Source organism: Epinephelus fuscoguttatus, linkage group LG1 (genome assembly GCF_011397635.1).
Source record: "Epinephelus fuscoguttatus linkage group LG1, E.fuscoguttatus.final_Chr_v1".
Lineage (NCBI taxonomy): Eukaryota > Metazoa > Chordata > Actinopteri > Perciformes > Serranidae > Epinephelus > Epinephelus fuscoguttatus.
The window spans coordinates 10,488,563-10,512,759 of NC_064752.1; the positions used below are offsets into that span (position 1 = coordinate 10,488,563).

The 24,197-nt window shown below is 40.8% G+C and overlaps 1 protein-coding gene across 8 annotated transcripts in view; it reads left to right on the forward strand.

Annotated features, from left to right (window-relative positions):
* LOC125891356 (plasma membrane calcium-transporting ATPase 1-like) overlaps positions 1-24,197 on the forward strand; it is a 148,402-nt gene that overhangs the window by 81,957 nt on the left and 42,248 nt on the right. For 6 of the 8 annotated variants that reach the window (XR_007449644.1, XM_049581142.1, XM_049580907.1 and 3 more), the window contains exons 7-12: positions 5,399-5,434; positions 16,475-16,657; positions 21,092-21,306; positions 21,452-21,694; positions 22,840-23,081; positions 23,175-23,412. Coding sequence is in view for 7 of the 8 variants with exons in the window: in XM_049581142.1 (XP_049437099.1) it covers positions 5,399-5,434; positions 16,475-16,657; positions 21,092-21,306; positions 21,452-21,694; positions 22,840-23,081; positions 23,175-23,412 (1,157 nt within the window). In the remaining variant the exon portion in view is untranslated. The remainder of the gene's footprint in view (positions 1-5,398; positions 5,435-16,474; positions 16,658-21,091; positions 21,307-21,451; positions 21,695-22,839; positions 23,082-23,174; positions 23,413-24,197) is intronic. The other 2 variants (XM_049581061.1, XM_049580979.1) reach the window with 1 other exon arrangement.

The following is a 24,197-nucleotide window of genomic DNA, read 5'->3' on the forward strand; positions in this document are numbered from 1 at the left end:
TTTATTGACTTTTCACTTAACCCCTCCACGAACAGTGATTGTCAAGTTCCACCTTAGCGACCATAACAAGGCACAGCAGGTCTGTCAGTTTGGTTTTCTTCACATGTTGATGCAATGTACAGCAAATGGGTGCTAGTAAGAGATACACTCTGCATCCAAAACGATTGTGAGGTGGCGCCATATGTAGACAACGTAAGCTGCTCATGTTAGCATGTCTGGCTCGCTAGCTTATTGTGTAAAGTTGTAATCAAGGCTGTGCCTAAAAGAAAAATATACCTGATTATGTGTTTTTTCTTGTTAAACTGAAATATAACACTAGAGATTAATAGCTCTTCCCTTTGATACTAGAAAACCATTGCTCCTCGACTGATTAGGATGCTGAATTTTTATTACATGGGAACTGTTAGCTTTAGCCTCAGCCTGTTTTGCATCATCACATGATGTAAAGTTATCACAATATATGTGACCATTACCGTCAGTAGCATAGTGGATAATGGTGGCGCCCCATGTACAGAGGCAGTCTTAACATTTAAAAGAAACAGACGTCCAGCAGGCGGCTGCAGGAGGTTGTTGTCTGCGTGATCCTCTTTTAAAAGAATCTAAAATAAAAAAACTAATTGCTGGAGCATTCATTCTTTTTGCAGCAGAAAGCTCATCCTTTTGTCAACATCATTACGTTACCTTACTTCACCTTACGTGTAGTGCAAACATGGTGACAGCGCCTTTGCACTCTGCTCATCAAAATGAGCATATCTAAAAAACTAAATAAGATAGAAAGTTTAAATAACTGATGAAGTGTTTATAAGTATTTTGTTCATGTTATTACATTTAGAAATAATTTGGCTCAATAAGTTTTTTGAGTTTTTTGTAAAATTTGATGAAAAATCATGTCTGATTGATTTTTTTTTTTAATTACACAATTTTAATAGTTTTTTTTCAATTATTATGGTTTATTGACCAACATAAAGTTTTAGCTTAGGTTGTACAGATTTTATGGATATGAAGCATTTGAAGATACTCCACAAGATGACATCACAATAAGCAAAAATACCAATGTAGGCACTGGCGGACCATTTTTATCGCAGAGTTCAAAAGGGCTAAATCAAAGACTTATTGTTTTAAATTCCCCAAATTTTAATATTAATTTGTTGTTATTGTAAACAGAATAAGTGCATGACAGGAAGCTAGACAGGTGTAGCAGCAGTAATGATTTCAGTTTTGTTGTACACTTGCAAACAAATGCATCATTGGTAACATTTCAGTCATTTGACACTTTGAAATGTGTGACCACACAGGCCTTTAAAAAAGACAAATAATACATCAAAATGTGAATAATATGTTTGGTTGGTCACCTGGAAAAAGAAAAAAAAAAAAAAAACACTGTCGTGGTCTCATTTATTCAGGGTAGTTTCTGGCCATATACTGAGGTATTGATTTGACAGTGATGTAATGTTGGTTAAAAATGCGAAACGTACCTTCCTCTGTTTACATACAGTTGCTTTTTGAAGTGGAACCCTTCAAAAAGTCCAGACGATCCTCGTACTATCACAGAGCAGTTTGATGTAAACCAACAGGCTTCTGCAGTCGGTCTCTATTGCTTTTGATTTGCTTGTGATCATGCTAACCCCCTTTTACTCATGTCTTTTTCTTTAGTTTGGTTTTGTCTGATCATTTGTTTTATTGGCTAAAGTTTGAGTTTGTCAGGCATTCATTGTGAACTGGCTGAATGAACCAGCTCAGCGGAGAGAGACGCTAAGGTTCACATTTTGGCCTCCAGTCACTGATTTTAAAATCCAAACAAGTAATGAATTCCTAATGAGGAGAACCACGAGACGAGTTTTCAGATTTAACTAAAATTAAACTGAAACTGAGCAGAAGAAGAAAGCTTTCATGAAACCATCTCTCACGCATGTCTGTACTTCTACACTTGTGAGGACCCTCATTGACATAATAAGTTCCCAAGCCCCTAATGTTAACCTTAATCTATAATCTAATTCAAACCATAATCCTAAAACCAGACCTGAACCCTCAAAAAGCCCTTTGAAGAAGTGAGGACTGAACTAAATGCCCTCACTTTCCAAAATTGACCTCATTTTCCAAAAATGTCCTCACTTTTAAAATTGTACCTGCCCGCTGAGTCTGAAACTTTAATCGGTCCCCACAAAGATAGAAGTACAAAACACACACACACACACACACACACACACACACACACACACACACAAGCACTGTTGTGTGTCTCTTGAGTTTTGGTAACAGCAGACACACAGCAGACTTTACTGTCACACATGGCTGCATCAACCCACTAAACACACACAAATACACTTTAAAACACACACACACACATTCATGCATTCATGTAAAGTCACACCCACTGGTTATCGTACAGCGGTAAGAGTCTCTACTATGTGCAAGCACACACACAGAAACACACAGAGACACAAAGCAGTTCAGTCTTTGTCATCAATCACAAACCACGAGCTGAATAACAAAGAGCTGCGTGTGTGTGTGTGTCTGTGTGTGTGTGTCCATGTTGGCTTTGACCTTGCCAAACCTCCTTTCACAATAAAAGCAGAGAGCTCCATATTAGGGCAACAGGAAGTGAATTTCCCTGAGGAGGAAAATAACACCAGACCTGCACCTGTCACATCCTGTCACGTATTTGATCAATACACAACAGCTGACAAGGATCAATAACAGATGTTAACACCCACACGTACATATGCAAACAGCCGTGACGATCAAAGTTCAGACATGTGCAGTGAAGGAAGGAGTCGGTCCAACAGCTAAACACAACCCGAACCAATCCACACACTGTTAAAGAGAACTTATGTAGTGGTTTTGACAAGTATTTTTGCAATAAGTGCCTCAGTTAGAAGAATAATTGTCGACCAATCAGCAACCTTTTCACATAACACAATTCAGTCAACAAATCATTTACATTTGCTGCGTTTATTAGAAAGTTCACAGTAAAGAGACGGCAGGAAATGAAATGAGAGAGAGATGGGAAATGACATGGCAGCTATTCCTGCCATCCTGCCAGACTGGATTCAGGGACGTTATGATTTATTGTCAGCACCATAAAGGAATGGTTCACCCAAACACAAGATAAATTGTACACAGTACTCACTTCCCTAAGTTCTCCATGGTCCCAGAAAAAGTTTTCTATCCAATGGTGGACTTTTTTTTTTTTTTTAAATAAAGTATCTGTATTCAAATGTAGATATCTGTTTATAGAGATAAGTCGAAATAACCACCTCACAGAGGAGGAAGTCTTGGTCTGGACAGCTGCTTGCTACATCAGCTCTCCTGAAATACTGACTTGTGTTCCCAGAGACTTCTGGTTGTCAGACAGTGGACCCCAGAGTAGTCGTTACTATGGTAACAACTAATGGGACTAAAGGGATTGCTGCAAACAGACTTTGACAAAGGCCAACAAATAAACTGTTTGGCAATAGTTAAGCAAAAATCATTGTGTTTGAATTTTTGTGAGTCCACGAATGCATCCAAGTTACTTGGATAGTGCTGTACAGGATTTTTTTTTTTTTTAAGTTTTGTGTGCATTTTGACCTTTATCACTGTCTTTTGTTTGGCCTCCGTCAAAGCTTGTTTGCAGTGATGTGTTTTCATTTTTTGACTGCTCCACTCTCCTAAATGCCAATCGATAGAAGACTTTTTCAGGTACCATACAGAGCCTACGGAGGTGAGAACTATATACAATTTATAAGGATGAGTTATAGACTAAGACTGTTAACCCCTCAGACACACCATCTGCCCAAACTTCCAACTAATGGCTGTTTATAATGTCATTATTGCTTCAGGATGCATTATTGATCATAAACCAAAGTACTGGACACATAAAAATGGTCCAAAAAGTTATTACAGTTCATTCTCTGAGCACTGGGGCCCTTGAAGTCATAACAATAACAATAAAGTACTTCATCTGATACCTTTTTTCTACTTTATTTGATACACATGATATAAATGCATTCAGTGAAGTAAAACACCAGACACCACAGGAGTGTTGTATCATCATACCTTCCAACATTGTGGTGGCATCTCGACACTTTGAACTGCCTCACTCCATAAATGCACCGCGCTCGACTTCACAACACCACAGACTGTATGGGTTGTAATTGCTTCACTACCCAGCCCTCACAAGCACCATAAATGTCTGTTAAAAATTGTATCCAATAGTTGTTTAGATATTTCAGTTTAAACCAAACTGGCCGACAAACATTTCCAGAAAACTACAAAAATCATTTTGGGCTGCAGCAAACACAATAAAACTGGTGTAGAAATATATTAGTATGTGAAATGGGTTGATTGGTCAATTAAATTTAAGATAATGTTGGACTTAACTTTGTTGTCATTGCACAGATGATGCACCAGTACAAAAAATGCAGTTCATTCAGGAACACTTTAGTCAAAGAAAACCTATGGTTCTGTTCTGGGGCTTCTCTGCGTTTCCTCGGGCCTACACAGAAAGCCTCTTCCAGGCGCCTATGTGGAAAGCATAAGATGGGAGACAGCACACCTCTCTGCCCTTCCATGCGCCCACATGGAAAGCCTAAGGCAGGGGGGGCAGCAGCAAAGACCCCTGGGGAACAGAACAGAGCAGCATCAATGACAAACAGAAATGACATTGATAAGTCAGACACAGCATGAAAAGGAGGAGCTGGGGTGGAGGTGGGTTGCAAAGCGGCTTGCAGAGAAAGCAGCAACAGTAGGCAGGGCAGAGCAGTTTGAATAGGGCACCCTGAATGAGATTCACCAATTGGTTGCATAGAAAGGAATCATGTGATCTATCAGCTGACTCCCTTCATCAGTCAGCTGCTCCATCAGTTGACTGGGCTTCTTGAGATCAGCTGATGGGATGTGAGCTGAGGGTGACATCGTGTCCTGCCTGAACTAACGCTGTGCTCAGCCTTAGCATCCAACCAGAGTGTATGAACAGTAGTGCATACACGGATGATGTAGCTATATGTACAACATGAACACAAACTATGTACTTTATGAATGATAAGGTGGTGTGTATAGAACTGATCTACATGTACACAGAGCGTTGTGGTGACTCAAACCAATTAAATGTATTTATTTAATTTGTTATTATTTAACATTCAATTGAATTTCTGAATCAGACTCTACATTTTGATTTATTTTGAGATATTGATAAATTGATAAGCTCTACTGTGAAACACTGTTGGTTCTCCGCAGCAGGAAGTAACGTGTCTCTCTCCTCTGATTGGTCCATTCCTGCCCACAACACACACACGACACACACACACCTGTGGGTTTCTATCAGTTTGAACTTTGTGTTCTCCCTCAGTTTGATTTGATCTTATTTTTCTTTTGAGCCATCTTATCAGCATTCCGCCCTCTCTCTCTGTCCGAACAGGTAAAAAACAAGGACCCCCCGAAAATCGCAACAAAGGTAACCCCTCCATTCATCCATCTGTCCTTCTCTGTCCCTCCATCCTTCCCTGTTACTCACCCCCTCCTCACCCTCCACCCAGCGGCAGGAGGGGAGTGTCCAGTCCATCTCTCTCCCTCTCTCTCTCTTTCTCTCTCTGCTGTATAAAGGGGGACGTTCTCTCGCCTTGCTTTACCTGTGAAAGGGTGCAACTCTCAACCTTTAAGTCTTTGACAGCCAATCACAGCTTCCACTGTTGTCATGGTAACTGTCATGGTGGTGATTATATTTGTGCCTTAAATTCTGAGAGCGTGTCCGGACATTTTGAGCATGAGAGAAAAGTTTTGCAACCAATAAAATTATACTTTGTTGAGAAATTAACACTCAGAGAAGGATTACATAGTTTTAGTTATTTTATTGCTAGCTACACAGTCAAAGGAGAAACAACATTAATGTAGTTCATGTTTAAAAACATGAACTTTCACTGAACCTCTGAATTTAGAATAAATCTAAATCTAAGAAATGATTCTACTGCACTAGATTTAGTTTTAAAAGCCTGCTGTGAGGTGATGTAGAGATGAAACGATTTCTCAATCATCAATTAGTAAGTTTATTAAATATTAATCTGAAACTTTTTGTTATAAAATGCAGTATTTATTCAAACAAGTAAAAGTCTCATTATGATAAAAAAAAAAAAACTCTTTTACAAGACCAACCTGACCAAGAGGGCAACATTGATGTCCTTACACCAATAAACGCGAACAGATAAATGCAACATCACACCACAAACAAGTGAGGAAATCCAGTCAACATGCAAAAAAAAAAAATAAAATAAAAAAACAAACAAACAAACAAACAAAACAGTTATAACAACAATGTGTAACAATTTCAGTGCAAATTTTAGGAACAATTACAAGAGTGCTAATTTCTTTATCCTTGTAAATTGACCAGAATTCCACCATAGTAATCAGCTCGGACAGTTCCAGGTCCTTCTGCGTGTTAGTTCTGTTTGAACCTTGGGGACCAACATCTGTGGAGTAATATGGGAGTGCAGGCCGTATTCATTTATTTTAACACAGATATGTTGATAATGATTTAAATGTATAATTTTCAAGTGCATATGCCAAACCTATTGGCTTACTTTACTTAAAACTTGGGTTTTGGGGAACCAACATGTGTCTTAATTTTCTGACATTTTGTTGACTGTATTACCCAGGAAATAATTGCAGATAAATTGATACTGAAGTAATTGTTAGTTGCAGCCCTTGTAATTCAGCTAGCTGTATAAATATCACACTCAATTCAGGGCATCACATTTAATTTTTTAATACTGTTTTTGCCACTGAGATAATGAGATTAGAGACAGCCAATAATTTTACTTCTTTAAGTAAGCTGTAGGGATGTCTGCCTTCTCTCAAATATAATGTAACTAGATTATATTGTGGTGCTCAAAGCGCTGAAAAAGTACATTTGAAAAACTCTTCTGCCACACCCACCAACCGTATCACTGTGCAAAAGGAAGCGTGCATCTACTGCTAGCTCACCTGATACCACTGAGCTAGCTAACGTTACAGCTTAACCGCAGACGACACCATTAATGTTTACATCCCGCACTGTAATAAGCACGAGCCTCTCGTTCATGAGTAGATGTATGCTTCCTTCTGCAGGAAAAGATCTATTTTTAATTTTAGTGTGGACTCTTTCTTAAACATAGCTACTTAAATCATTATAATTCTTTGGCTGTGTAATTTGCAAGTTAGCCAGATAGCTTAATTACCTACTAAGTCAACCATCTCATAAGTGAGTTTGCTACTTATGAACATAATTAGCTCACAAGCTAATAAAATTCACATTAAACCTCCAGAACAAAATGTAATAAAGGTTTGAAGAAGATATGCAAATTAAACTGTATAACACACTTTGTTTGTGGGAGCGTGCAGAGAAAAAATTAGCACAACTGAGTATAAGAGGTTATCGTTGTGCACTTATGTTGATAATATCTAACACAAAGCAGGTTTATTGAGTACAGAATAAAATCTTGTTTGCTCAAATAAAATTTTTCTCTGAGTTGTAATGATTTCTCGACAAAATATAATTTCTGTGCTTGCAAAAGCTCAAATGTTCCATCATGCTCTCAGAGCTGAGACACAGATATAACTCCACTCTAACATACTCATCTGTCTGACCTCTAAGGTGTCCTTCATGGGTGACGCTTTGTTGAAATCAAGCGCTCCCTCGGTGCTTCCCTCAGTTTTTAATATTCGAGGGATTTTATGGCTGTGTGCTTGTGCTGATGACGTCATCGCCGCAACCTCCAAACTCGACCAGCCAACCGTCCTCACTGTCCCGTGTGATCCAACACATGTCCAACTTCCCCCTGCAAGCTGTCTCAACACACACACATACACACAAACACACACACACAGCTCCCCTCCTCCCGACCTCCCATGGTTTGAGCATCTGCTGTGGACAGAATGCTTCTTGATGTACACAGAAACACACACACACTTGCTCTTGGATGCTCATCACACTTTTGCACACAGAAATAATTCACAGAGCTCCAGTCACGGATGACCTCCACTAAAAACACTTAGGGAACAAAATCCGCAGAAACACCTTTAGTCACATGGTCGACTTTGTAGCTTTCAGTGGTGGAAGAAATATTCCGATCCTTAACTTTAAGGGTAACTTCGTGGGGTTTTTTTTGTTTGTTTTTTTAACCTGGACTCTATACTTCCATGTTTTTGTGTCTAAGTGACTAATGGACACAACAATTTTTGAAATTGGTCCAGTACTGAGTGAGAGGGCTGCAGCTGGAAGCTACAAAACGGGCTGCGATGAAATCACTCGGGACTGTTGCACAGTCAGAAGTGCTTGTTTTTGCCACTGACAGACTCCCGTTGTCATTAGAAGTGTCTGACACACACTAAAACATTTTTCTTTACCATCTATCAGCTCGGTCTGTTACTGTGTCAGACAAAGTCTTGCTCATGTAGAAGTCTCTTTCTGAAGTATCATGAAGTTAGTTGTTGTAGGAACAGACCAAATTTTATAACTTTCAGTTTCCCATTAAAGGAATACTGTGACGATTTGGGAGTTATTCCCTTTCTCTATCATTTTCATAGTGAGACAACATGATCGATATCTTTTTTGTGTCTGTACGTCCAGTGGCTGGGTCTCAGCGGTTAGCATTGCGGCTTAGCTTAGCGAATACAATTGAAGTCTACAGGAGGTCAGTAGCCAATGGTAAAAGTGAACAAATAAACGTTACAGAAACCCTGAAGCTGGCATTTCTGCACGTGCATTTAAAATAAGTGTGTTTAAACATTAATTCGAAAAACAAGAGTCCTCTTTAGTCATTTTAGAAGAAGTTTGATACACAAAACTATAGTGTGTTTGTGATAAAATGCTGTATCGATTTTTTCCCCCACCCTGAGTACTTAGTTATCTTCCACCACTGATAGCTTCAGAGTTCTGACTGAGAATTCTCACCAACTGCAGCTCTACTGAGCTCATTAGCCTCTTTTAGCTCCTAGTTTCGGTTTCACAGCACATTTATGGTACAGTTTGAGTCCTGGCAGTCTCACTGACACGTTTTCACAAGCGGCTGTTTTTATACAACACCAATGGGATGATGATGCTTCTTTGTGTCCGCTGAATGTAGAAGTAGGAAGTTGTTTGTACATAATAATGTGTCAGGATTGTGTGTCTGTCAGCTTATGGTGGAGTTTTGCTGCCCGCTTGTGGCCTAAAAACTCAAATGCTTACCGCTGGTTTTAATACCTTCAAATGCTTTTACTTTGCTGTTTTGTTTTTTTATCACTGTAAAGCTTCTATCACTTCCTGCAGATCTTTCACAGTAAAAGTCTAGGAAAAGGGGAGAAAAAGAGCTGTAACTAAGGAGTATTTTCACTGATGCCCTCAGTAAGCCCAGTTCAACATATCAGAGCTTCTTAGTTCCCAGGCCAACAATCTAAAACTTAAGCAACAAATCCTCACAAATGAGTAGCTGGAACTAGGCAAGTTTGGCATTTTAGCTTGAAATATGACTTAAGGCCCTGACACACCAAGCCAACAGTCAGCTTGTTGGACAATGCTGGATTGGTGAGCATCTGTCGCCCTCTTGTTTTCAGTGTGTCCCGCACTGTTGGCCATCGTCGGCCCTTGTCAGCTTTTTTTCAGCCAATTCAGCACATTGATTCGACGTTAGAGATGACGGAGCCCGTTGGTGAATGAAATCACTCTGACTGGCAGTTCAGCTCAGCGCACGAGAAGAGAAACAGAAGTGAGGAAAGTAAACAAATAGCTAAAGTCAAGAGGGAGTGAGACCAAAACTAACTTTTTACATAAGGTAAGATTTATTTTTCTTTAGTCATTAAGCCCTTTAGCAGAAATGTTTTCTGATGGTTTGTGTTATTGTTCACTGACACACAGGAGTATGCTTTGTTTTTTCAACATTGGATTGTGTTGGTAATGTGCTAACCAGCTAACTAGTGTCAAGATGGTCTTCCAGTTTACTACCACCCTACTGCTGGTGTAGAGAGTTATTTGTGGTCAGCCATTGGCTGTAGTATTTACAATGTGTTGATGTGCAACTCTTTGGCCGAGACACAGGAAACGTGACAACAGTCAGCTTTCGTCGATGTTGGTTTGGTGTGTCTGGGCCTTTAAAATATCAATTATCAAAATAGTTGCCAGTTAATCTTCTGTAGAGGCTAGGTGATTAATTAGCTAATCATGTAAGTTCAGGGGCAGAGGCACCTCCAAGGAGAAGCCTTGGCCCCCTGAAACAATTGCTGCCCCCCTGCAATTGCCCCTCCTGGCAAAAATAATTCAAGGCGAATATTAGTGTCCTTAAGGGGCTGTGGCGTGCTCAATTCTTAAGCTAGGGCAAAGGTAATGGTGTCATCTGAAACTAGACAACCTAAGGTATCCGTTATCTGGAATGGGGTTAGCAACACCTTTAACACTTTTCCTTGAACTCTCACCTCAAGATATCTGAATGAAATTGGTTTAATGCCTACCAATGAGTCTCCCTTAAACCTGGGGTTAAGGGGTTTTTTTCCCCAGTAAGTGTTTTGTTTCTTACAATCAACTGTATTCCTTCAGATTAAAGCTTTTATTTGTCTTTTTAAGGAAAGGAGTCACCTAACATGTATAGACACCAGACACATTGACCCAGGTTAAGTGTTAACTGTACCTGTATTAATGTATGCACATCAGGTAATTGGTAATATTAACTGTAAAATAAGAAACCTAAGTATTTAACTGTACAATTCCTTATTGCTACATATTGGCATAGTTTAAACTAGCCTTTATTTTGGTTTTGGTGTGCCACCTCAATTTCCAGTGGCCCAATCTGGCCACTACTACGAAAAATTCCTGGAGGCGCCACTGCTCGAGGGGAAATTCTGCCTTTTGAGCTGTTGTTTAGCTCTTATCTGTGCAGGAAGTAACTCCACGGTGATTAAAAAAACAGCAAAGTAGAAGCAACTGGAAATAATGAGGGAACAAAAATAGTGTTCGTGTTAAAAGAAGAAAGTGGGAGCAGCAGAGTGGTGAAATGAGTCTGGTGTTGTACTGATGGAATTCCTGCTGTGGAAATGTACATTATACTGAATGTATCAAGACAATGGGCTCTCTTTTTAACACCGATGTTGTTTTCATTCACTCAGTCACCTCTGCTTTGCCTTGTTGTTTTTTCGATTACTGTTAAATTAGAGCAAATGGAACTTCCTGCAGATGTTTCAAATTAAAAGCCCGCCAGGAAAGGGGGGAATTTGTCCTTTGAGCTGCTGGAAGGCTTTTAATGTGAAACATCTGTGCGGGAGGTGTTGAGTTTCGCCAACAGCAACAACAAAAAATTAGTGGAGCATTTGAAATGTTCGGTTTTCCCACCACACATTTTCACGCGTTTATTATATTCAGATAAATGTGACTCTCTGTTGACACTGTTGAGGAAAACAAACTGATCCACACAGTGCCGTGATATTTTTTGGCTGAAGCGAGCTGTCAGTGTGTGTGGGAGTTGCACCCTTGCAGTATTAGTGGGCTGTGGGCTGTCGTCTGTTCTGTTTGTGTATCCTCAGTTTCTTTTCTTTTCGCCTTTGATTCCTCTCATTTCTCTCACTGTTGCCTCCTTGCAGGGTGTTGCTCAGGACTTCATGTTGTCTTGTAATCACTGTTTGACTCTCTCCCTCTTCTCTGTTATTTTTTGTCTTGCTGAAGTCTCCTGCAGCCTCCACAGCTCTGCAGCCTCCTCTACCTCCTCCTGTCTATCTCTGTCGTGGTTCTGCATCGCTGTCGTTTTTCGTTTTCTGGGGTGATCCTTTGAGTTCGTCTTCTGTTTGTTGACTTGCTTTCTTTTTGATTGTCAGACACCCTCCTCCCCCCTCTGCCCGCCGTGCGCTCTCCCATGGTTCAGTGCTGCGCCTGTTTACAGTTCTGTGGTTGGTCAGTGGGTCTCAGTCCTGTTCATGTGAAGCTGTGTCAGTTAGTTCTATGTTGTGGCTTGTCTTCAGAGTGGACCATGTGCATAAAGCTCCGCAGCTTCCTGGTTTGACACCGACTCATTCCCACGTTCAGAGTGTCTACGTGTCATGTTGAGGTTATGTTGTCGTGAAATGACTTCCCTTTTAGCAAAATTCTGTGCGGGGACTTCTGATGAAACTCAGAGTGAGGCAGTGACGATGACAGTGAAGGCGTTTTGGGATTAAAGTGTCCAAAAAACATACGACTACATAGTTTTAATCCAACATCCCCAAATCTTTGAAGTTCCTCAAGCTCACTGTGAATGTTTTCTACAAAATATGAAGAGTGAGCTGGGAGGAAATGTTGGTCATCTTAGCAGATTTATTTTTTATGTTGTGTTCACATGGAATCAGGCAGACAACACCTTCTGGATGGAACGGGAAAACAAACAAACAGTCGGGCAGAGTGGCAGGACAGTAAAATGAAACATACACGACAATATGTTGCAATGGTGTTGACGTACAAATCGTCCAGTAATCATCCAGATCGCTCATGTTTCTCTACATGTGAGGAAGCTATGTAACATACGGTTGTAGATTCCGTCACAGAGGACAGCAAAAAGTTAAAATAGTTCAACTGTGAATGTCAGTGTCGTCTACCATTTCCTTAACAGGTATTCTCTGCCAGCTTTACCCTTACGGTCCTGCTCTTGTCAGCTGAAATAATATCCGGCTTGACGTCTGCTGTCTGTCTGATTCCATGAGAGCTCATCATTCCAGACACTGAGCCCCATGCAAGAACATGTTCTTATTCTTAACCTCTCCTACATTTGTCATTCGAGTTTGCTTGTACAAGTGCTCATACGAGTGTACAAACATCTCTCATTGTAAATCCTTCATTTTAATGGATATGACTTGCTCTTAAGGACGTGTACGTTTGTGAGATTTACCACTGCTGTCAAAACTTCAAATTCAGCATCTGGGTCAAATTAATGTGCGACTCATTTTACAATCAATTATAAGGTCAGGAATCACTAGATTGATTGTCACATCTCGTAACTGGCAGTTTCATGTTAAAAGGCAAATAAGTTTATAATCCATTTTCTAAGATTACATCAAACTTAGACTTAAATCACTCTCATTGTAAACAATGACATACACTTAGTGACCACAACACCTTCACAGTCTAACGCAATCTAATCACACAACTGCTCTGCCATAAAGTCTGCTTTTATGATGCCAATCTATTTTTTGTGTCACAGAGATGTTAATTAAATTGTATGTTTTAGCACTGAGGTGATAGTTAGTGATGGTGTTGTGATGGAGTCCATTATATTGAGAGGTGTTTTTAATATTCTGTTACCCTTATGTAAATGGAAAGGTAAAAAAAAAAATAGAAACACTTCTCAATATGATGTAGTCCAATACAGCACCACCTTAATTGTTCTATTATTCAGTTTTATTATCTAAACTTTATGGTGCAACAGTATTGGATTACATTAGATTGTGTAGGTAAACCATGGTTTAACAACAACAAGGCGATTCAAAGAGCTTTACACAAGACGTAAATGAATGAAGAAGAAGAAAATAAACATAAGCCAATATAATTCGACACAAATAAATAGGATTTAAAGGGTTTAAAACATAAATAAGTGGCCACTGATGAAGGTTTCTAAATCTACATTTGTACCTTAGCTACACCCCCTTAAAGGTATACTGTGCAGGAACTGTTGGTTACTGTTTGTAACCACCACATTCAGACTTGGCCCCTCCTCCCTACACTGCTCATGCATACCAGGACCACAGGAAATGAGCTGGGCTTTGAAGTACATTTTCGGAGTGATACTCAAAAAGACTTTTTTCCCATTGTCCCTTAAATTAGGAAAGAGATGTCTGTATATCAGTGGCTAAATATTTTTGAGCATCACAACTCGTTCCGCTATCACGATTTAATCCATTTGGTCTGATAACATTTGGAAAGTCTAGAAAAGCTGCAAAATTTAATTCATTATATCTCCATTCAAGTTAGCAGAGTGCTAAAGCGGAAGTAGCCGGCTGCAGGAAAAGACATTTTTTGGCTTCATGCACCACTGAGCAACTTTTATAGGAATTAATGGGGTCCTGCCTCCAACACTGTATCCAGGTCTCTTAATACATCCATCGTATGTACACTGCAAGCTACTGTTTTGGGTAGGTTACATCTGTTGTAAGCTAACTAAGCTAACCGCCAGTGTCTCCTTCAGTGCTCGCTAGTGAAAGTGAAAGCCAACCTCAGATTGACTCTCGTTTAGGAGCGAGCTTTGTCTCGCTATATTTGCATTTTTTTCAGTGCTGTGTCTGTGATTTTGTAGCTTCCTCTTATAGATGTGTGCTGCTGCCACCTGGTCCCTGCCTTTTTATAAAGCCCCAGCCTCACCTGCGAGCTGTTCCTGGCCGGGGGTTAATGCCCCAAAATGTCCTAAACACAGCAAAATAAGTAGAAAATAAGATAATACAGGCAGAGGTGTCTGCAGATAAATACACTGCACCACACTTCTGGCGGGTCATAACCGATGATGTAGAGGAATTACCTTTTTACATGTCCATTGTTTTTTTTTAGGAACGTCCTGCATAGTGTACCTTTAACATATTAAGAAAGGAATGAAAACATCTACAGTACAGAAAGCTTTTTTCCACATTTATTCCAATAACCCTTCTTCTCCCAACTAATTTATCATGCACTGTATTTTTTGTGCCACCCCAGCCTAAGTGCACCTAAACCCCTGTAATACTCCCAGCAGCGGTGCCTCACATTATGTTTTATCACGGCTGTGTACTTTTGTGTGTTCCTCCCCTGTGGAGAAAAGCAGCCAGTCGATACACAAATCATACGCCAAATCCTCAAATGCAACAAGTTCTTTTGTGTTTGTTCTTGCATGAGGTTCAATCAATCAGTTAGTATTAATACATTTAATTTCCTGCTGAAAACTCACTGAAGAAACAGCACAAAAAAGGACTGCACTGGTTTCCACTCCCACGCAGCCCAGATTTTAATCCTTGATATTAATATTATTGACTTATTTTGCTTTTGGCTGCTTCCAGTGAAAGTTTCTCAAGCAGAAAACAAAAAAAGGAACAGATCTGATCTCAGCAGTCGATGATCCAACTGGCTCCATTACGTAACACCTCAGTAGTAGAGCAGACATTTGCCTCGTCACTTTTGAATTTTATTTGAATTTCATTAAAATTCCCTGGTTATGTTTGAGATAACCTGTGCAGAGTTTTGCAGCGAACACCTGAAGTTTCTTCTTGTTATTTAGAAACTTCTCACTGGTCATCCAGGAATCTAAACCTGCTTTATGTCCATGATTTGTTGGTATTGTTGGTTCCAGAAGTGATGTTGACATTGTTACCAGCAGCGACTCTCTTGACTATAAGACAATACAGTTAGCTGATGGATCAAAACATGTCCAGGATTTATTGTTAATAAATCCTCCCAGCTTCAGTCAGTGTTGTCAGCTCAGTTGTTCAGGAGGACAAACAGCACATCAAACCTCAGCCTGTCAGATCAGTGTAGATCTGCTCTGTTTACATTCATCATCAGCTCACATTTCTTTGGTATGGAAATATGACAAACAGCAGTTGATGGAGGGAGTGCAGCTGGATGCAGTGTAAGCTCTTCAGCAGAGATCAAACAGATCAAAAAGCTCCACGTTACAGTACTACAGTCCAAACAGGATCCAGCTGACGAAGGGAAATGCAAATACACAGTTTGTTTATGCAAATGAGGAGCAAAGCCGGCGAGCAGGACGTGAAACCAGACGCCATACCAGACTTCATAACTCAGCCTCGTTCCAAACTCAGAGCTCTGATGTGAAACAAACACAGTGTGTGTGTGATTGACGGCCCCCGGTTAAATCCTCTCTGTTGTATCTGCTGTTCTCTGTTCTGTCTGCTGCTCTTCATTATGAACTGCTGCTCCCGACTCGTCTCTCTGAAAGCTACCTGGACCTTTTTCATGAATGTTCTGTGATCATAAATTGATGAAATGCTACTCTCTGCATTCAGCCAAAGGGTCACCATGTTAATAAAGATGTTAAAGTTGATAAAGAGTCAGAGGTCTTTTCTGATCTCTGAGAAAAACTCGTCCGGTCGTTTTCATCTTTCCCCTCCGACTGAATCTGTAACGTTTTCTCTGCCTCTCTGCCCTTCATCCCCAAACCACTCCTGAACCCTGCTCCTTCCTTCTTTTGGTTTTGTTTTGTGATTTGTTATTATTTATTGATTTAAATCATTCACCTTTTGTCAACCCGTCCTGTCTACCTTCATCCTCTGCTGCTGAAAACTTTCCTCTCTTCCATCTTCATTCTCTAAAAAATCCACCCCTCTGCCTCTTTCACAATCTTTCATCACTCTGTCTCATACCTCCCTCTCCCCCTCCCTCTCCTCCTCATTCATCTTCACCTCTTCTTCATCACAAACCCTCTCCTGACCTCTCCTAAACCTCCTCCTCCTCATCTCTCTTTACTCTCCACCCCGGTCCCACCTTCCCTCCTCCTCTTCCTTTTACCCCTCAACCACCACCTTATCCCCCCCTCCTTCCCCCTCCCAGCCAAAACCCAGGACGGCATCGCCCTGGAGATCCAGCCGCTGAAGAGCGAGGAGGCCGCCGAGTCGGAGGAGAAGGAGGAGAAAGAGGAGGCCAAACCGGTGAAGAAGGTCAACGTGACCAAGAAGGAGAAGTCAGTGCTGCAGGGCAAACTGACCAGACTGGCTGTACAGATCGGGAAAGCTGGTGAGGAACACACACACACACACACACACACACACACACACACACACACACACACACACACCATATTAGCTTCATGTCCGTGTATCCAGGATATGAGTTTTTTTTCTAGGATGGCAAAGGCATGACCTGCCCTACTTTGCCTTAATCTGCCTAACCCACCTCACTCCTCTTGCCTAAACTTAACCAACCCAACCAACGAAGGCAACGAACACTAGCCAATTAGAGGGAGAATTGGGTGGTTCGTGCCTTCATCATGTAAGACAAAAAAAAAAGATGTCCAGGACAGGTTTAGCTTAGCACAAAGACTGGAAGCAGGGGGAAACTTCCAACGGCTTCAAAGTGAATTCACATCGGTTTATTTATGGCGCACATTGAAAACAACAAGTGTTTTACCAAAATAAATAGGTAGCCATGCTGTCGTTGTGTGATTAAAGCTTTAGTTGGTAACTTTTGTAAAAAAAAAAAAACTTTTCATATTTATCAAACTGACACTACATCCACACATCTGAGACAGATAGGAGCCAAAGAGTCTGAGAAAATTTGCTCCAGCTGACAGGTGGTGCATGGTTGTTGGCTTGACTGTCTCCAACATGGCGGCCGGGTCACCAACTTTTTCATTTTAGCCAAGGCAGCTTTATTTGTATAGCTCATTTCATACGCCAAGGTAATTTAAAGTGCTTTACAGAGCAATAAAATATAAAACATAATAAAGGATACAGATGTACAATAAAAAGTAAAGAGAAAAAAAAGATGTAAAAGGTCAAATTAATTACCAAATGATTTACAATTAAAAAGAAAAAAATCATTATTAAAAATAGCAAAAGTACAGACAAGAGGTGCAAAGATAATAAGATTATCTAAAATGATTTAAATTTGAGTTTAAAAATAAGTTTGCAGTCATAACAGGGTGGAGTAGGCAGTGTAAAAAGGATTGTGTTTAGTTTAGTTTAGTTTATTTTGCACAGTTTAAAAATACACAAGAATAACAGATAAATAGTACATAGTGCAGGAAGAGGCGAAAAACCCAGTAGGCTTATTTGAAGCCTCCACCTAAATTTTAAAATTTCACAATGTTATGTAGAGCACAAAATTAACATACAAAAAATGATGATGGCAAACTAAATATACAAAATATATATTGTCATAAAAATAATAAAAATCAAAATAAATACATATGAATGTGAATGTGTGATGTGTGTGTATATGAGTGTTTGGAATGGACTCATGAGTAAACAATAATGGTACATGTGAGTGACACAAAAACAAACAAATTAAATAAAGTAAAATAAGACCCAGATACATGAACAATAATACATTAGGGAAAATCGTTACAATACAGCAGTTAAATGGTCTTTTAAACATCTTTTGTAACATTTTAAAGAGGAAGATTTTTTTACCAGGTGGAAAAAACCATTCCATGATTTATTGCCCCTAAATCTTATCGAAAATTGACCTCTACGAGTGAGAAATTTAGGAGGATGAAGATCTGAGGAGTGGCGTGTTGAGTAAGAGTGAATCTGTGAATTTGATTTAAAGTAAGTCTTAAACTGCTCAGGAATATTCCCTTCCCTTAACTGAATTTTATAAACAAAAACACATATTTTAAAAATATTAATATCATAAATAGTAAGAATCTGCAGTTTATGAAATAGAGGAGCAGGAGCAGTTTAACTTTGACTTGAAAGTGGTCTCTAACATGATCTGGGAGGTTATTCCAGGTTTGTGCTACGTGATAACAAAATGCTGCTTCACCATGTTTTATTCTAACTCTTGGGACGGTCAGTAGGCCGCCCCCAGATGTCCGAAGGGCCCCAGAAGGTTCATATATCACAAGCATGTCAGAGATATATCTGGGCGCTGAACCACAGAGTGATTTATACACAGCTTAACAGTACACTATAATATGTTTATGAAAACATCTGAGGCAAGAAATAGGCAATGCAGTAACAGAATCTGGATTCATATTTGAAGCCATTTTATGCTCTCATCGTAAAGTCGGTCTCATCGTTGCATGGAATGTAGTTGCTTGCACGTAGCATCAAATCTGACATGCAGCCTGGGCTCGACTGGAAATTAACTTAACTGCAGTTTTGGGAGCTCTTATTAGCAGTTGCCCTTATGTGATCAACCTATGATCTAACTTGCAAACAAGAACTACTGATTTGCCAAACCTTCAGATTTTATTTTGTAGTAACAAAGTAACAAAAGTGATGAGGACATTAAAATACTTTTACTCCAATACATTTCAATGTATTGGAGTAAAAGTATTCATTTTATTTAGGAAATGTTGTGAAGTAAAAGTGGAAGTTGGCAGAAATATAAAAAATACTTCAGTATTCCTGCTTCATTACATTACACCACTGCTAAACACAAAGCACAGCCGAGGCTGATGGGACTGCTATTAATTTTACATTTACTTGCAGTGAAATGTTGACCTAGTGAATGCTACAAATGAAAAGAGGTCACCAAAGTCATTATGATTCATCCTGAGGGGAGATATAAATGACTGAACCAACCTGTTCATTTGGTTGTGACCTCTTAGCTGCCTATTGTGTGAGTATGTGGAGGGTGTGGGGACAGACGGGACAATGACTCTGAACGCAGCACATTTATCTCAGGTTGATGCGTTTTGTTTACTGCCACATAAGAGAATCAACAGTCTGACCATGTCTGATGGCGTCTCTTTGCTGGCATCTGTGAAGGCTTGTTAAAGATCGGTACATTACAGCCACAAGGCTGAATTTGCAGAAACAGGGAGTCTCCAGCCACAATTCAGAGACACAGTTCTTAAAAATGCACAATATCAAAGCCTCGTAAAACTGATGAATGATTAATGGAGAGTGTGTTGGGTGTTGTTGGGGGAAACCTGATCCTGCAGAGTCACTGGTCACACTTTAATCTGCTTTACACTGAGCTGCTGCTCGTTTCATCCTTTAGGTGGAACATTTAACCTGAAGAAAGTACTTAAACTTCTAAATATGCTGAAGAACTGTTAACAAGTCATTGTTTGGTGTCCAGGTTTGAGCTCTGTCTTAACTGAAGCCAGTCAGATAGCTAACATGACAACATGTAAATCAAACATCTTTAGAGTCTTTTGATGGAGCTAGATATCAGTTTCCCTCTGCTTCCAGTCTTTTTGCTAAGCTAGGCTAACACATCCTGGTTATCTGATAACCATCTTCTCATCTGACTCTGAGGAAGACAAAGAACAAGAGAAAAAAAATGTAGGACTGTTCCTTTAATAGCGCACAGAGCGATCAGGCAGTGAAGAGGCTGAGGGTCAGAATGCACTCAGTTTTATTGGGAACATGATTCATCCCAGAATTGAAGGTACTTTCTGTGTCATTTCAATTGACCTTAATACACTGAGGGGCTTTCAGGACAGGGTGGGGGGTGGAGGGTGGAGGGGTGGGGCAGCAGTCACGACCAGCTCCAGTTATAAACCGTAAAAATAGAATTTGGGCCAAAACCCTTCACAGGAGGTGACGGACAGGAGAGGTGAACCGAAAACACAAGCAGCAGACCTCTCTGTTTCACCTGTTTATGATGTTCCCCTCAGGATGTTATCTGACTTACAGGCAAATATTTATTGGCCGAATATTACAGGCAAATTTTTCATTTGCCTCGTTAAGTGCCAGGGTTTCCTGTTATTATTTTTACTTTTGTTTTGCATCCAGACCTCACTGCCTTGCTCACATATAAGCCAATAATACTTTTTTGGCTTTGATTTAACCAGAATTCCTCTGTGATTTTAGTGTGCTTTAAAAGCCTGGTATGTTTAAATGTGCATTCAGTCATCAGTCAAGTCAAAAACTGAAGATTTAATGCTTTCCCAAACACAAAGGTCTGCAACTTTTTGCAGCTTTTTTATGCTATTTTTGCCTTTATTTGATCATTGGTATTCAAGACAGACAGAAATCATGGAGAGAGAGCAAAGGAGATAACATGCAACAAAGTCTGAAATCAAACCAAAGACACTGTGTTTTCACAATATGTGTCTTAGAGCCTGTTAACACCTGATACTAATGTGTGTTTCGTTGATCTGAACACAAGTGAACAGCAAAGAAACATCAGTGTTCACACCTGTGTCTATCATGCGTCTCCAGCTGATCACCTGTCTTTAGATTTTGTTGCTGCCTACGTCACTTATGCGAGAGGGTTAAAGGACCCTGCACACAGGTATTACGTCCACACTCTCAGTAGCTGCTCGCTAGCATGCTCGCCAGTCACATTAGCAGTTATGTCAGAACAACTGAAGACATTGCTGTCACCAGAGTTTAGCAGGTCTCCTTTAATAGAGCAAAACAATGGACGGTCATGCAGTAGTTTGTCTAACCTGCTGTAAAATGGGCAATTTATAGAGCGTTGGCGCGCTGACTCTAACACGACCACCACGACCTGTGCTTGTGTTTAACCTCTGCTTGTTCCAACCAGGTCTGATCATGTCGGCTGTGACCGTCATCATCCTCATCCTCTACTTTGTGATCAACACCTTTGGGATCCAGGGCCGGGCCTGGGTGGCCGAGTGCACCCCCATCTACATCCAGTACTTTGTCAAGTTCTTCATTATCGGTGTGACCGTGCTGGTGGTGGCTGTTCCTGAGGGGCTGCCGCTCGCTGTCACCATCTCTCTGGCTTATTCTGTTAAGGTAAGCAGGGCGGGAAGCGAATAAGTGATGTTCGTTAAGAGTGAGTGTAGAGGAACTACACGTACTCATTTCATTAAGTTGAGTAGTTTTCAAAATTATGTTTAAACACAAACCTAAGCCTCCAACCTCGCTCTCTATATTCTAGAAAATGATGAAGGACAACAACCTGGTGCGTCACTTGGATGCCTGTGAGACCATGGGCAACGCCACGGCAATCTGCTCAGACAAGACAGGAACGTTGACAATGAACCGCATGACAGTGGTGCAGGCGTACATCGGCGACACGCACTACAAAACAGTCCCTGAACCTGATGTCATCAAACCAGAGACTCTGGAAGTTATGGTCAACAGCATCTCCATCAACTCAGCGTACACCACCAAGATCCTGGTGAGACCTTCATCGTCACAGCTCTGCCACACCACGACTATAACATCAGTCTAAATTTAATCTAAACATTAATCATGAAACCCAGACTAATAAGAGCTCAAACCTACACACTTGCCCAATCGCGCTACTCACCACATCACTGCTGATCGCCACAGAAGACAATGAATATAAAGGGGTGGCATCACAGTGTGTATACATTCAGCAGGCTATATCTTCAGTAGCTAGCTAGCTAACCCTACACCATTTCAGGGTTTGATTTTAGCTTCGGAACAGGGAAGAAATGTATATCTTTTTCCAACCTCTCCAGGTAACGAGTATCATTAATACACGACGAGCACAACATTTAGCTCCAAATCCACAAAACCAGCCTGAAAATGAAGGAAATCTGCAACGACTGCATTAGAGTCAATGGAGCACAGCTGTGTTGTTGTTAGACCCTGGTCTGAGCCAGCCTGATACTGCGTTATGATTGGCCAGTCTGCGTCCAGAGGCAGCACTTAGTGAAGGGTCAGTTGACATACAAATGGTCATTTTTGGGGTGCATTCCTTTAACGCTGCCTCTTGTCTCAGACGACCTGCCCTGGTGACAGATGCAGCTCACAGGACAATTTCATAAGGATCTTTTTTTTCCTAACTCAGCATGCAAACATATCTTTTAATTTGATCCCTTTTAGATTTCCTCCCAGTCTTTTATTTTATGGTCACCATTTATTTTGCACTTTAGCAGCGCTTAAACTGGCAACTTGTCAGCTGATTAGCTGCTCAGCTACAATTGCTGTTCAAGGGAGAGTTTGAGTGAACAGCCCATTAATGTGAAATAGCTACAGCTGATATAATCTGCTCTCTGCAAAATGTATTCATCAGAAAAAGCAACAGTCTAAAAAAGAACCCAAAGAACAGAGATTGGCCTCTGAGCTCGCTGTATTTGGATATTGTAGATAATTGAAACACCAGCTGCCACAGTCTAACTGCAGGTTAGCTTCTGTTCTCCTCTGATTCATTACTTATTGTGTGAGGGATCTGACATTCATTAAAATCAAACACACGCAGAAGTGGTCCTAGTGCTCCCTCTCGCCTGTGATGACACAAAACTAATTTTAAACTCTGAACATCACATCACACCCAAACCTTTTGTCCCTCATCAGCCACCAGAGAAAGAAGGCGGCCTGCCCCGCCATGTGGGCAACAAGACCGAGTGCGCTCTGCTGGGCCTGGTGCTGGAGCTGAAGAGGGACTACCAGCCAATCAGAGAGGAGATCCCCGAAGAGAAACTCTACAAGGTCTACACCTTCAACTCCTCCCGCAAGTCCATGAGCACGGTGCTGAAGAATGCTGATGGAGGTTATCGCATGTACAGTAAAGGAGCATCAGAGATCGTCCTGAGGAAGTAAGACAACACCAAATAAAACTGAAAATGTCTGAGAACGGTGGATGAGTATCATTTCTAATAATCTCCTTCTGTCTCTCCCTCCTCTCCCAGATGTTCTCGTATCTTGGACGCCCAGGGTCAGCCCCGCATCTTCAAGCCAAAGGACCGTGACGAGATGGTGCGCAAGGTGATTGAGCCGATGGCGTGCGACGGGCTCAGGACCATCTGCGTGGCTTTCAGGGACTTCCCCGCTGAAGCTGGAGAGCCGAACTGGGACAACGAGAATGAAATCCTGAACGACCTCACCTGCATCGTCGTGGTCGGCATCGAGGACCCCGTCAGACCTGAGGTACAGAAAACTCTCCTGTAACTAAAATTTAAGTAAATTTAAGTCTGGAAAGTAGGGGTGTTATTACAGGAGTGTATCATGCATCATAGGTTTAAACTTGCAGGAGTGTCGGCGGCCAGACTTCTGCTTAATTTGCGTCAAACTGGACGTCAGAGTCGGGTGCCTTTAATTAGCACGACTGAGTATCAAAACTGATCTGTCATTTGATAGGCCACAACTCATTGATACTTGAGTCCCTTCAGCCTGAGGGTGGCGCGAGGGCTGGGCAATGTGTCGATCTTAAATCAATATCATGATATGTGACTAGATATCTATTGAATTTTGAAAATCCTTAATGTCATAAGTGTTGTCTTTTCCTGGTTTTAAAGGCTGCATCACAGTAAAGTGAATGGTACTCAAAGACACTTTACATAGGTTAAAACGATCATTAAAATAAAGTACACTAAAAATGTATAACACACATGATTCATACATTAAAGGCAGTTTTGAAAAGGTGAGTTTTGATCAGTGATTTGAACTGGGACACGTCATTGTAGTCCTGATTGTTATTGGGGAAAGTTCCAGAGGGAGGGGGAGACTCTGAAGGGGACTCTGTCACCCCGAGTCTGGCGCTTGGTCCTGAGTGATGGAGACAGGAAGTTGGCAACAGAGGAGTGGAGCCTGTGGGAAGGAGAGTGACAGTGGAGGTCAGTCGGTGAGGTAGGAGGGGGTCTGGTTACGTAGGGCTTTGTGACTGAGGAGGACTTTGAATCGGATCCAATGTAGCTCAGAGAGTGGAGGTACTG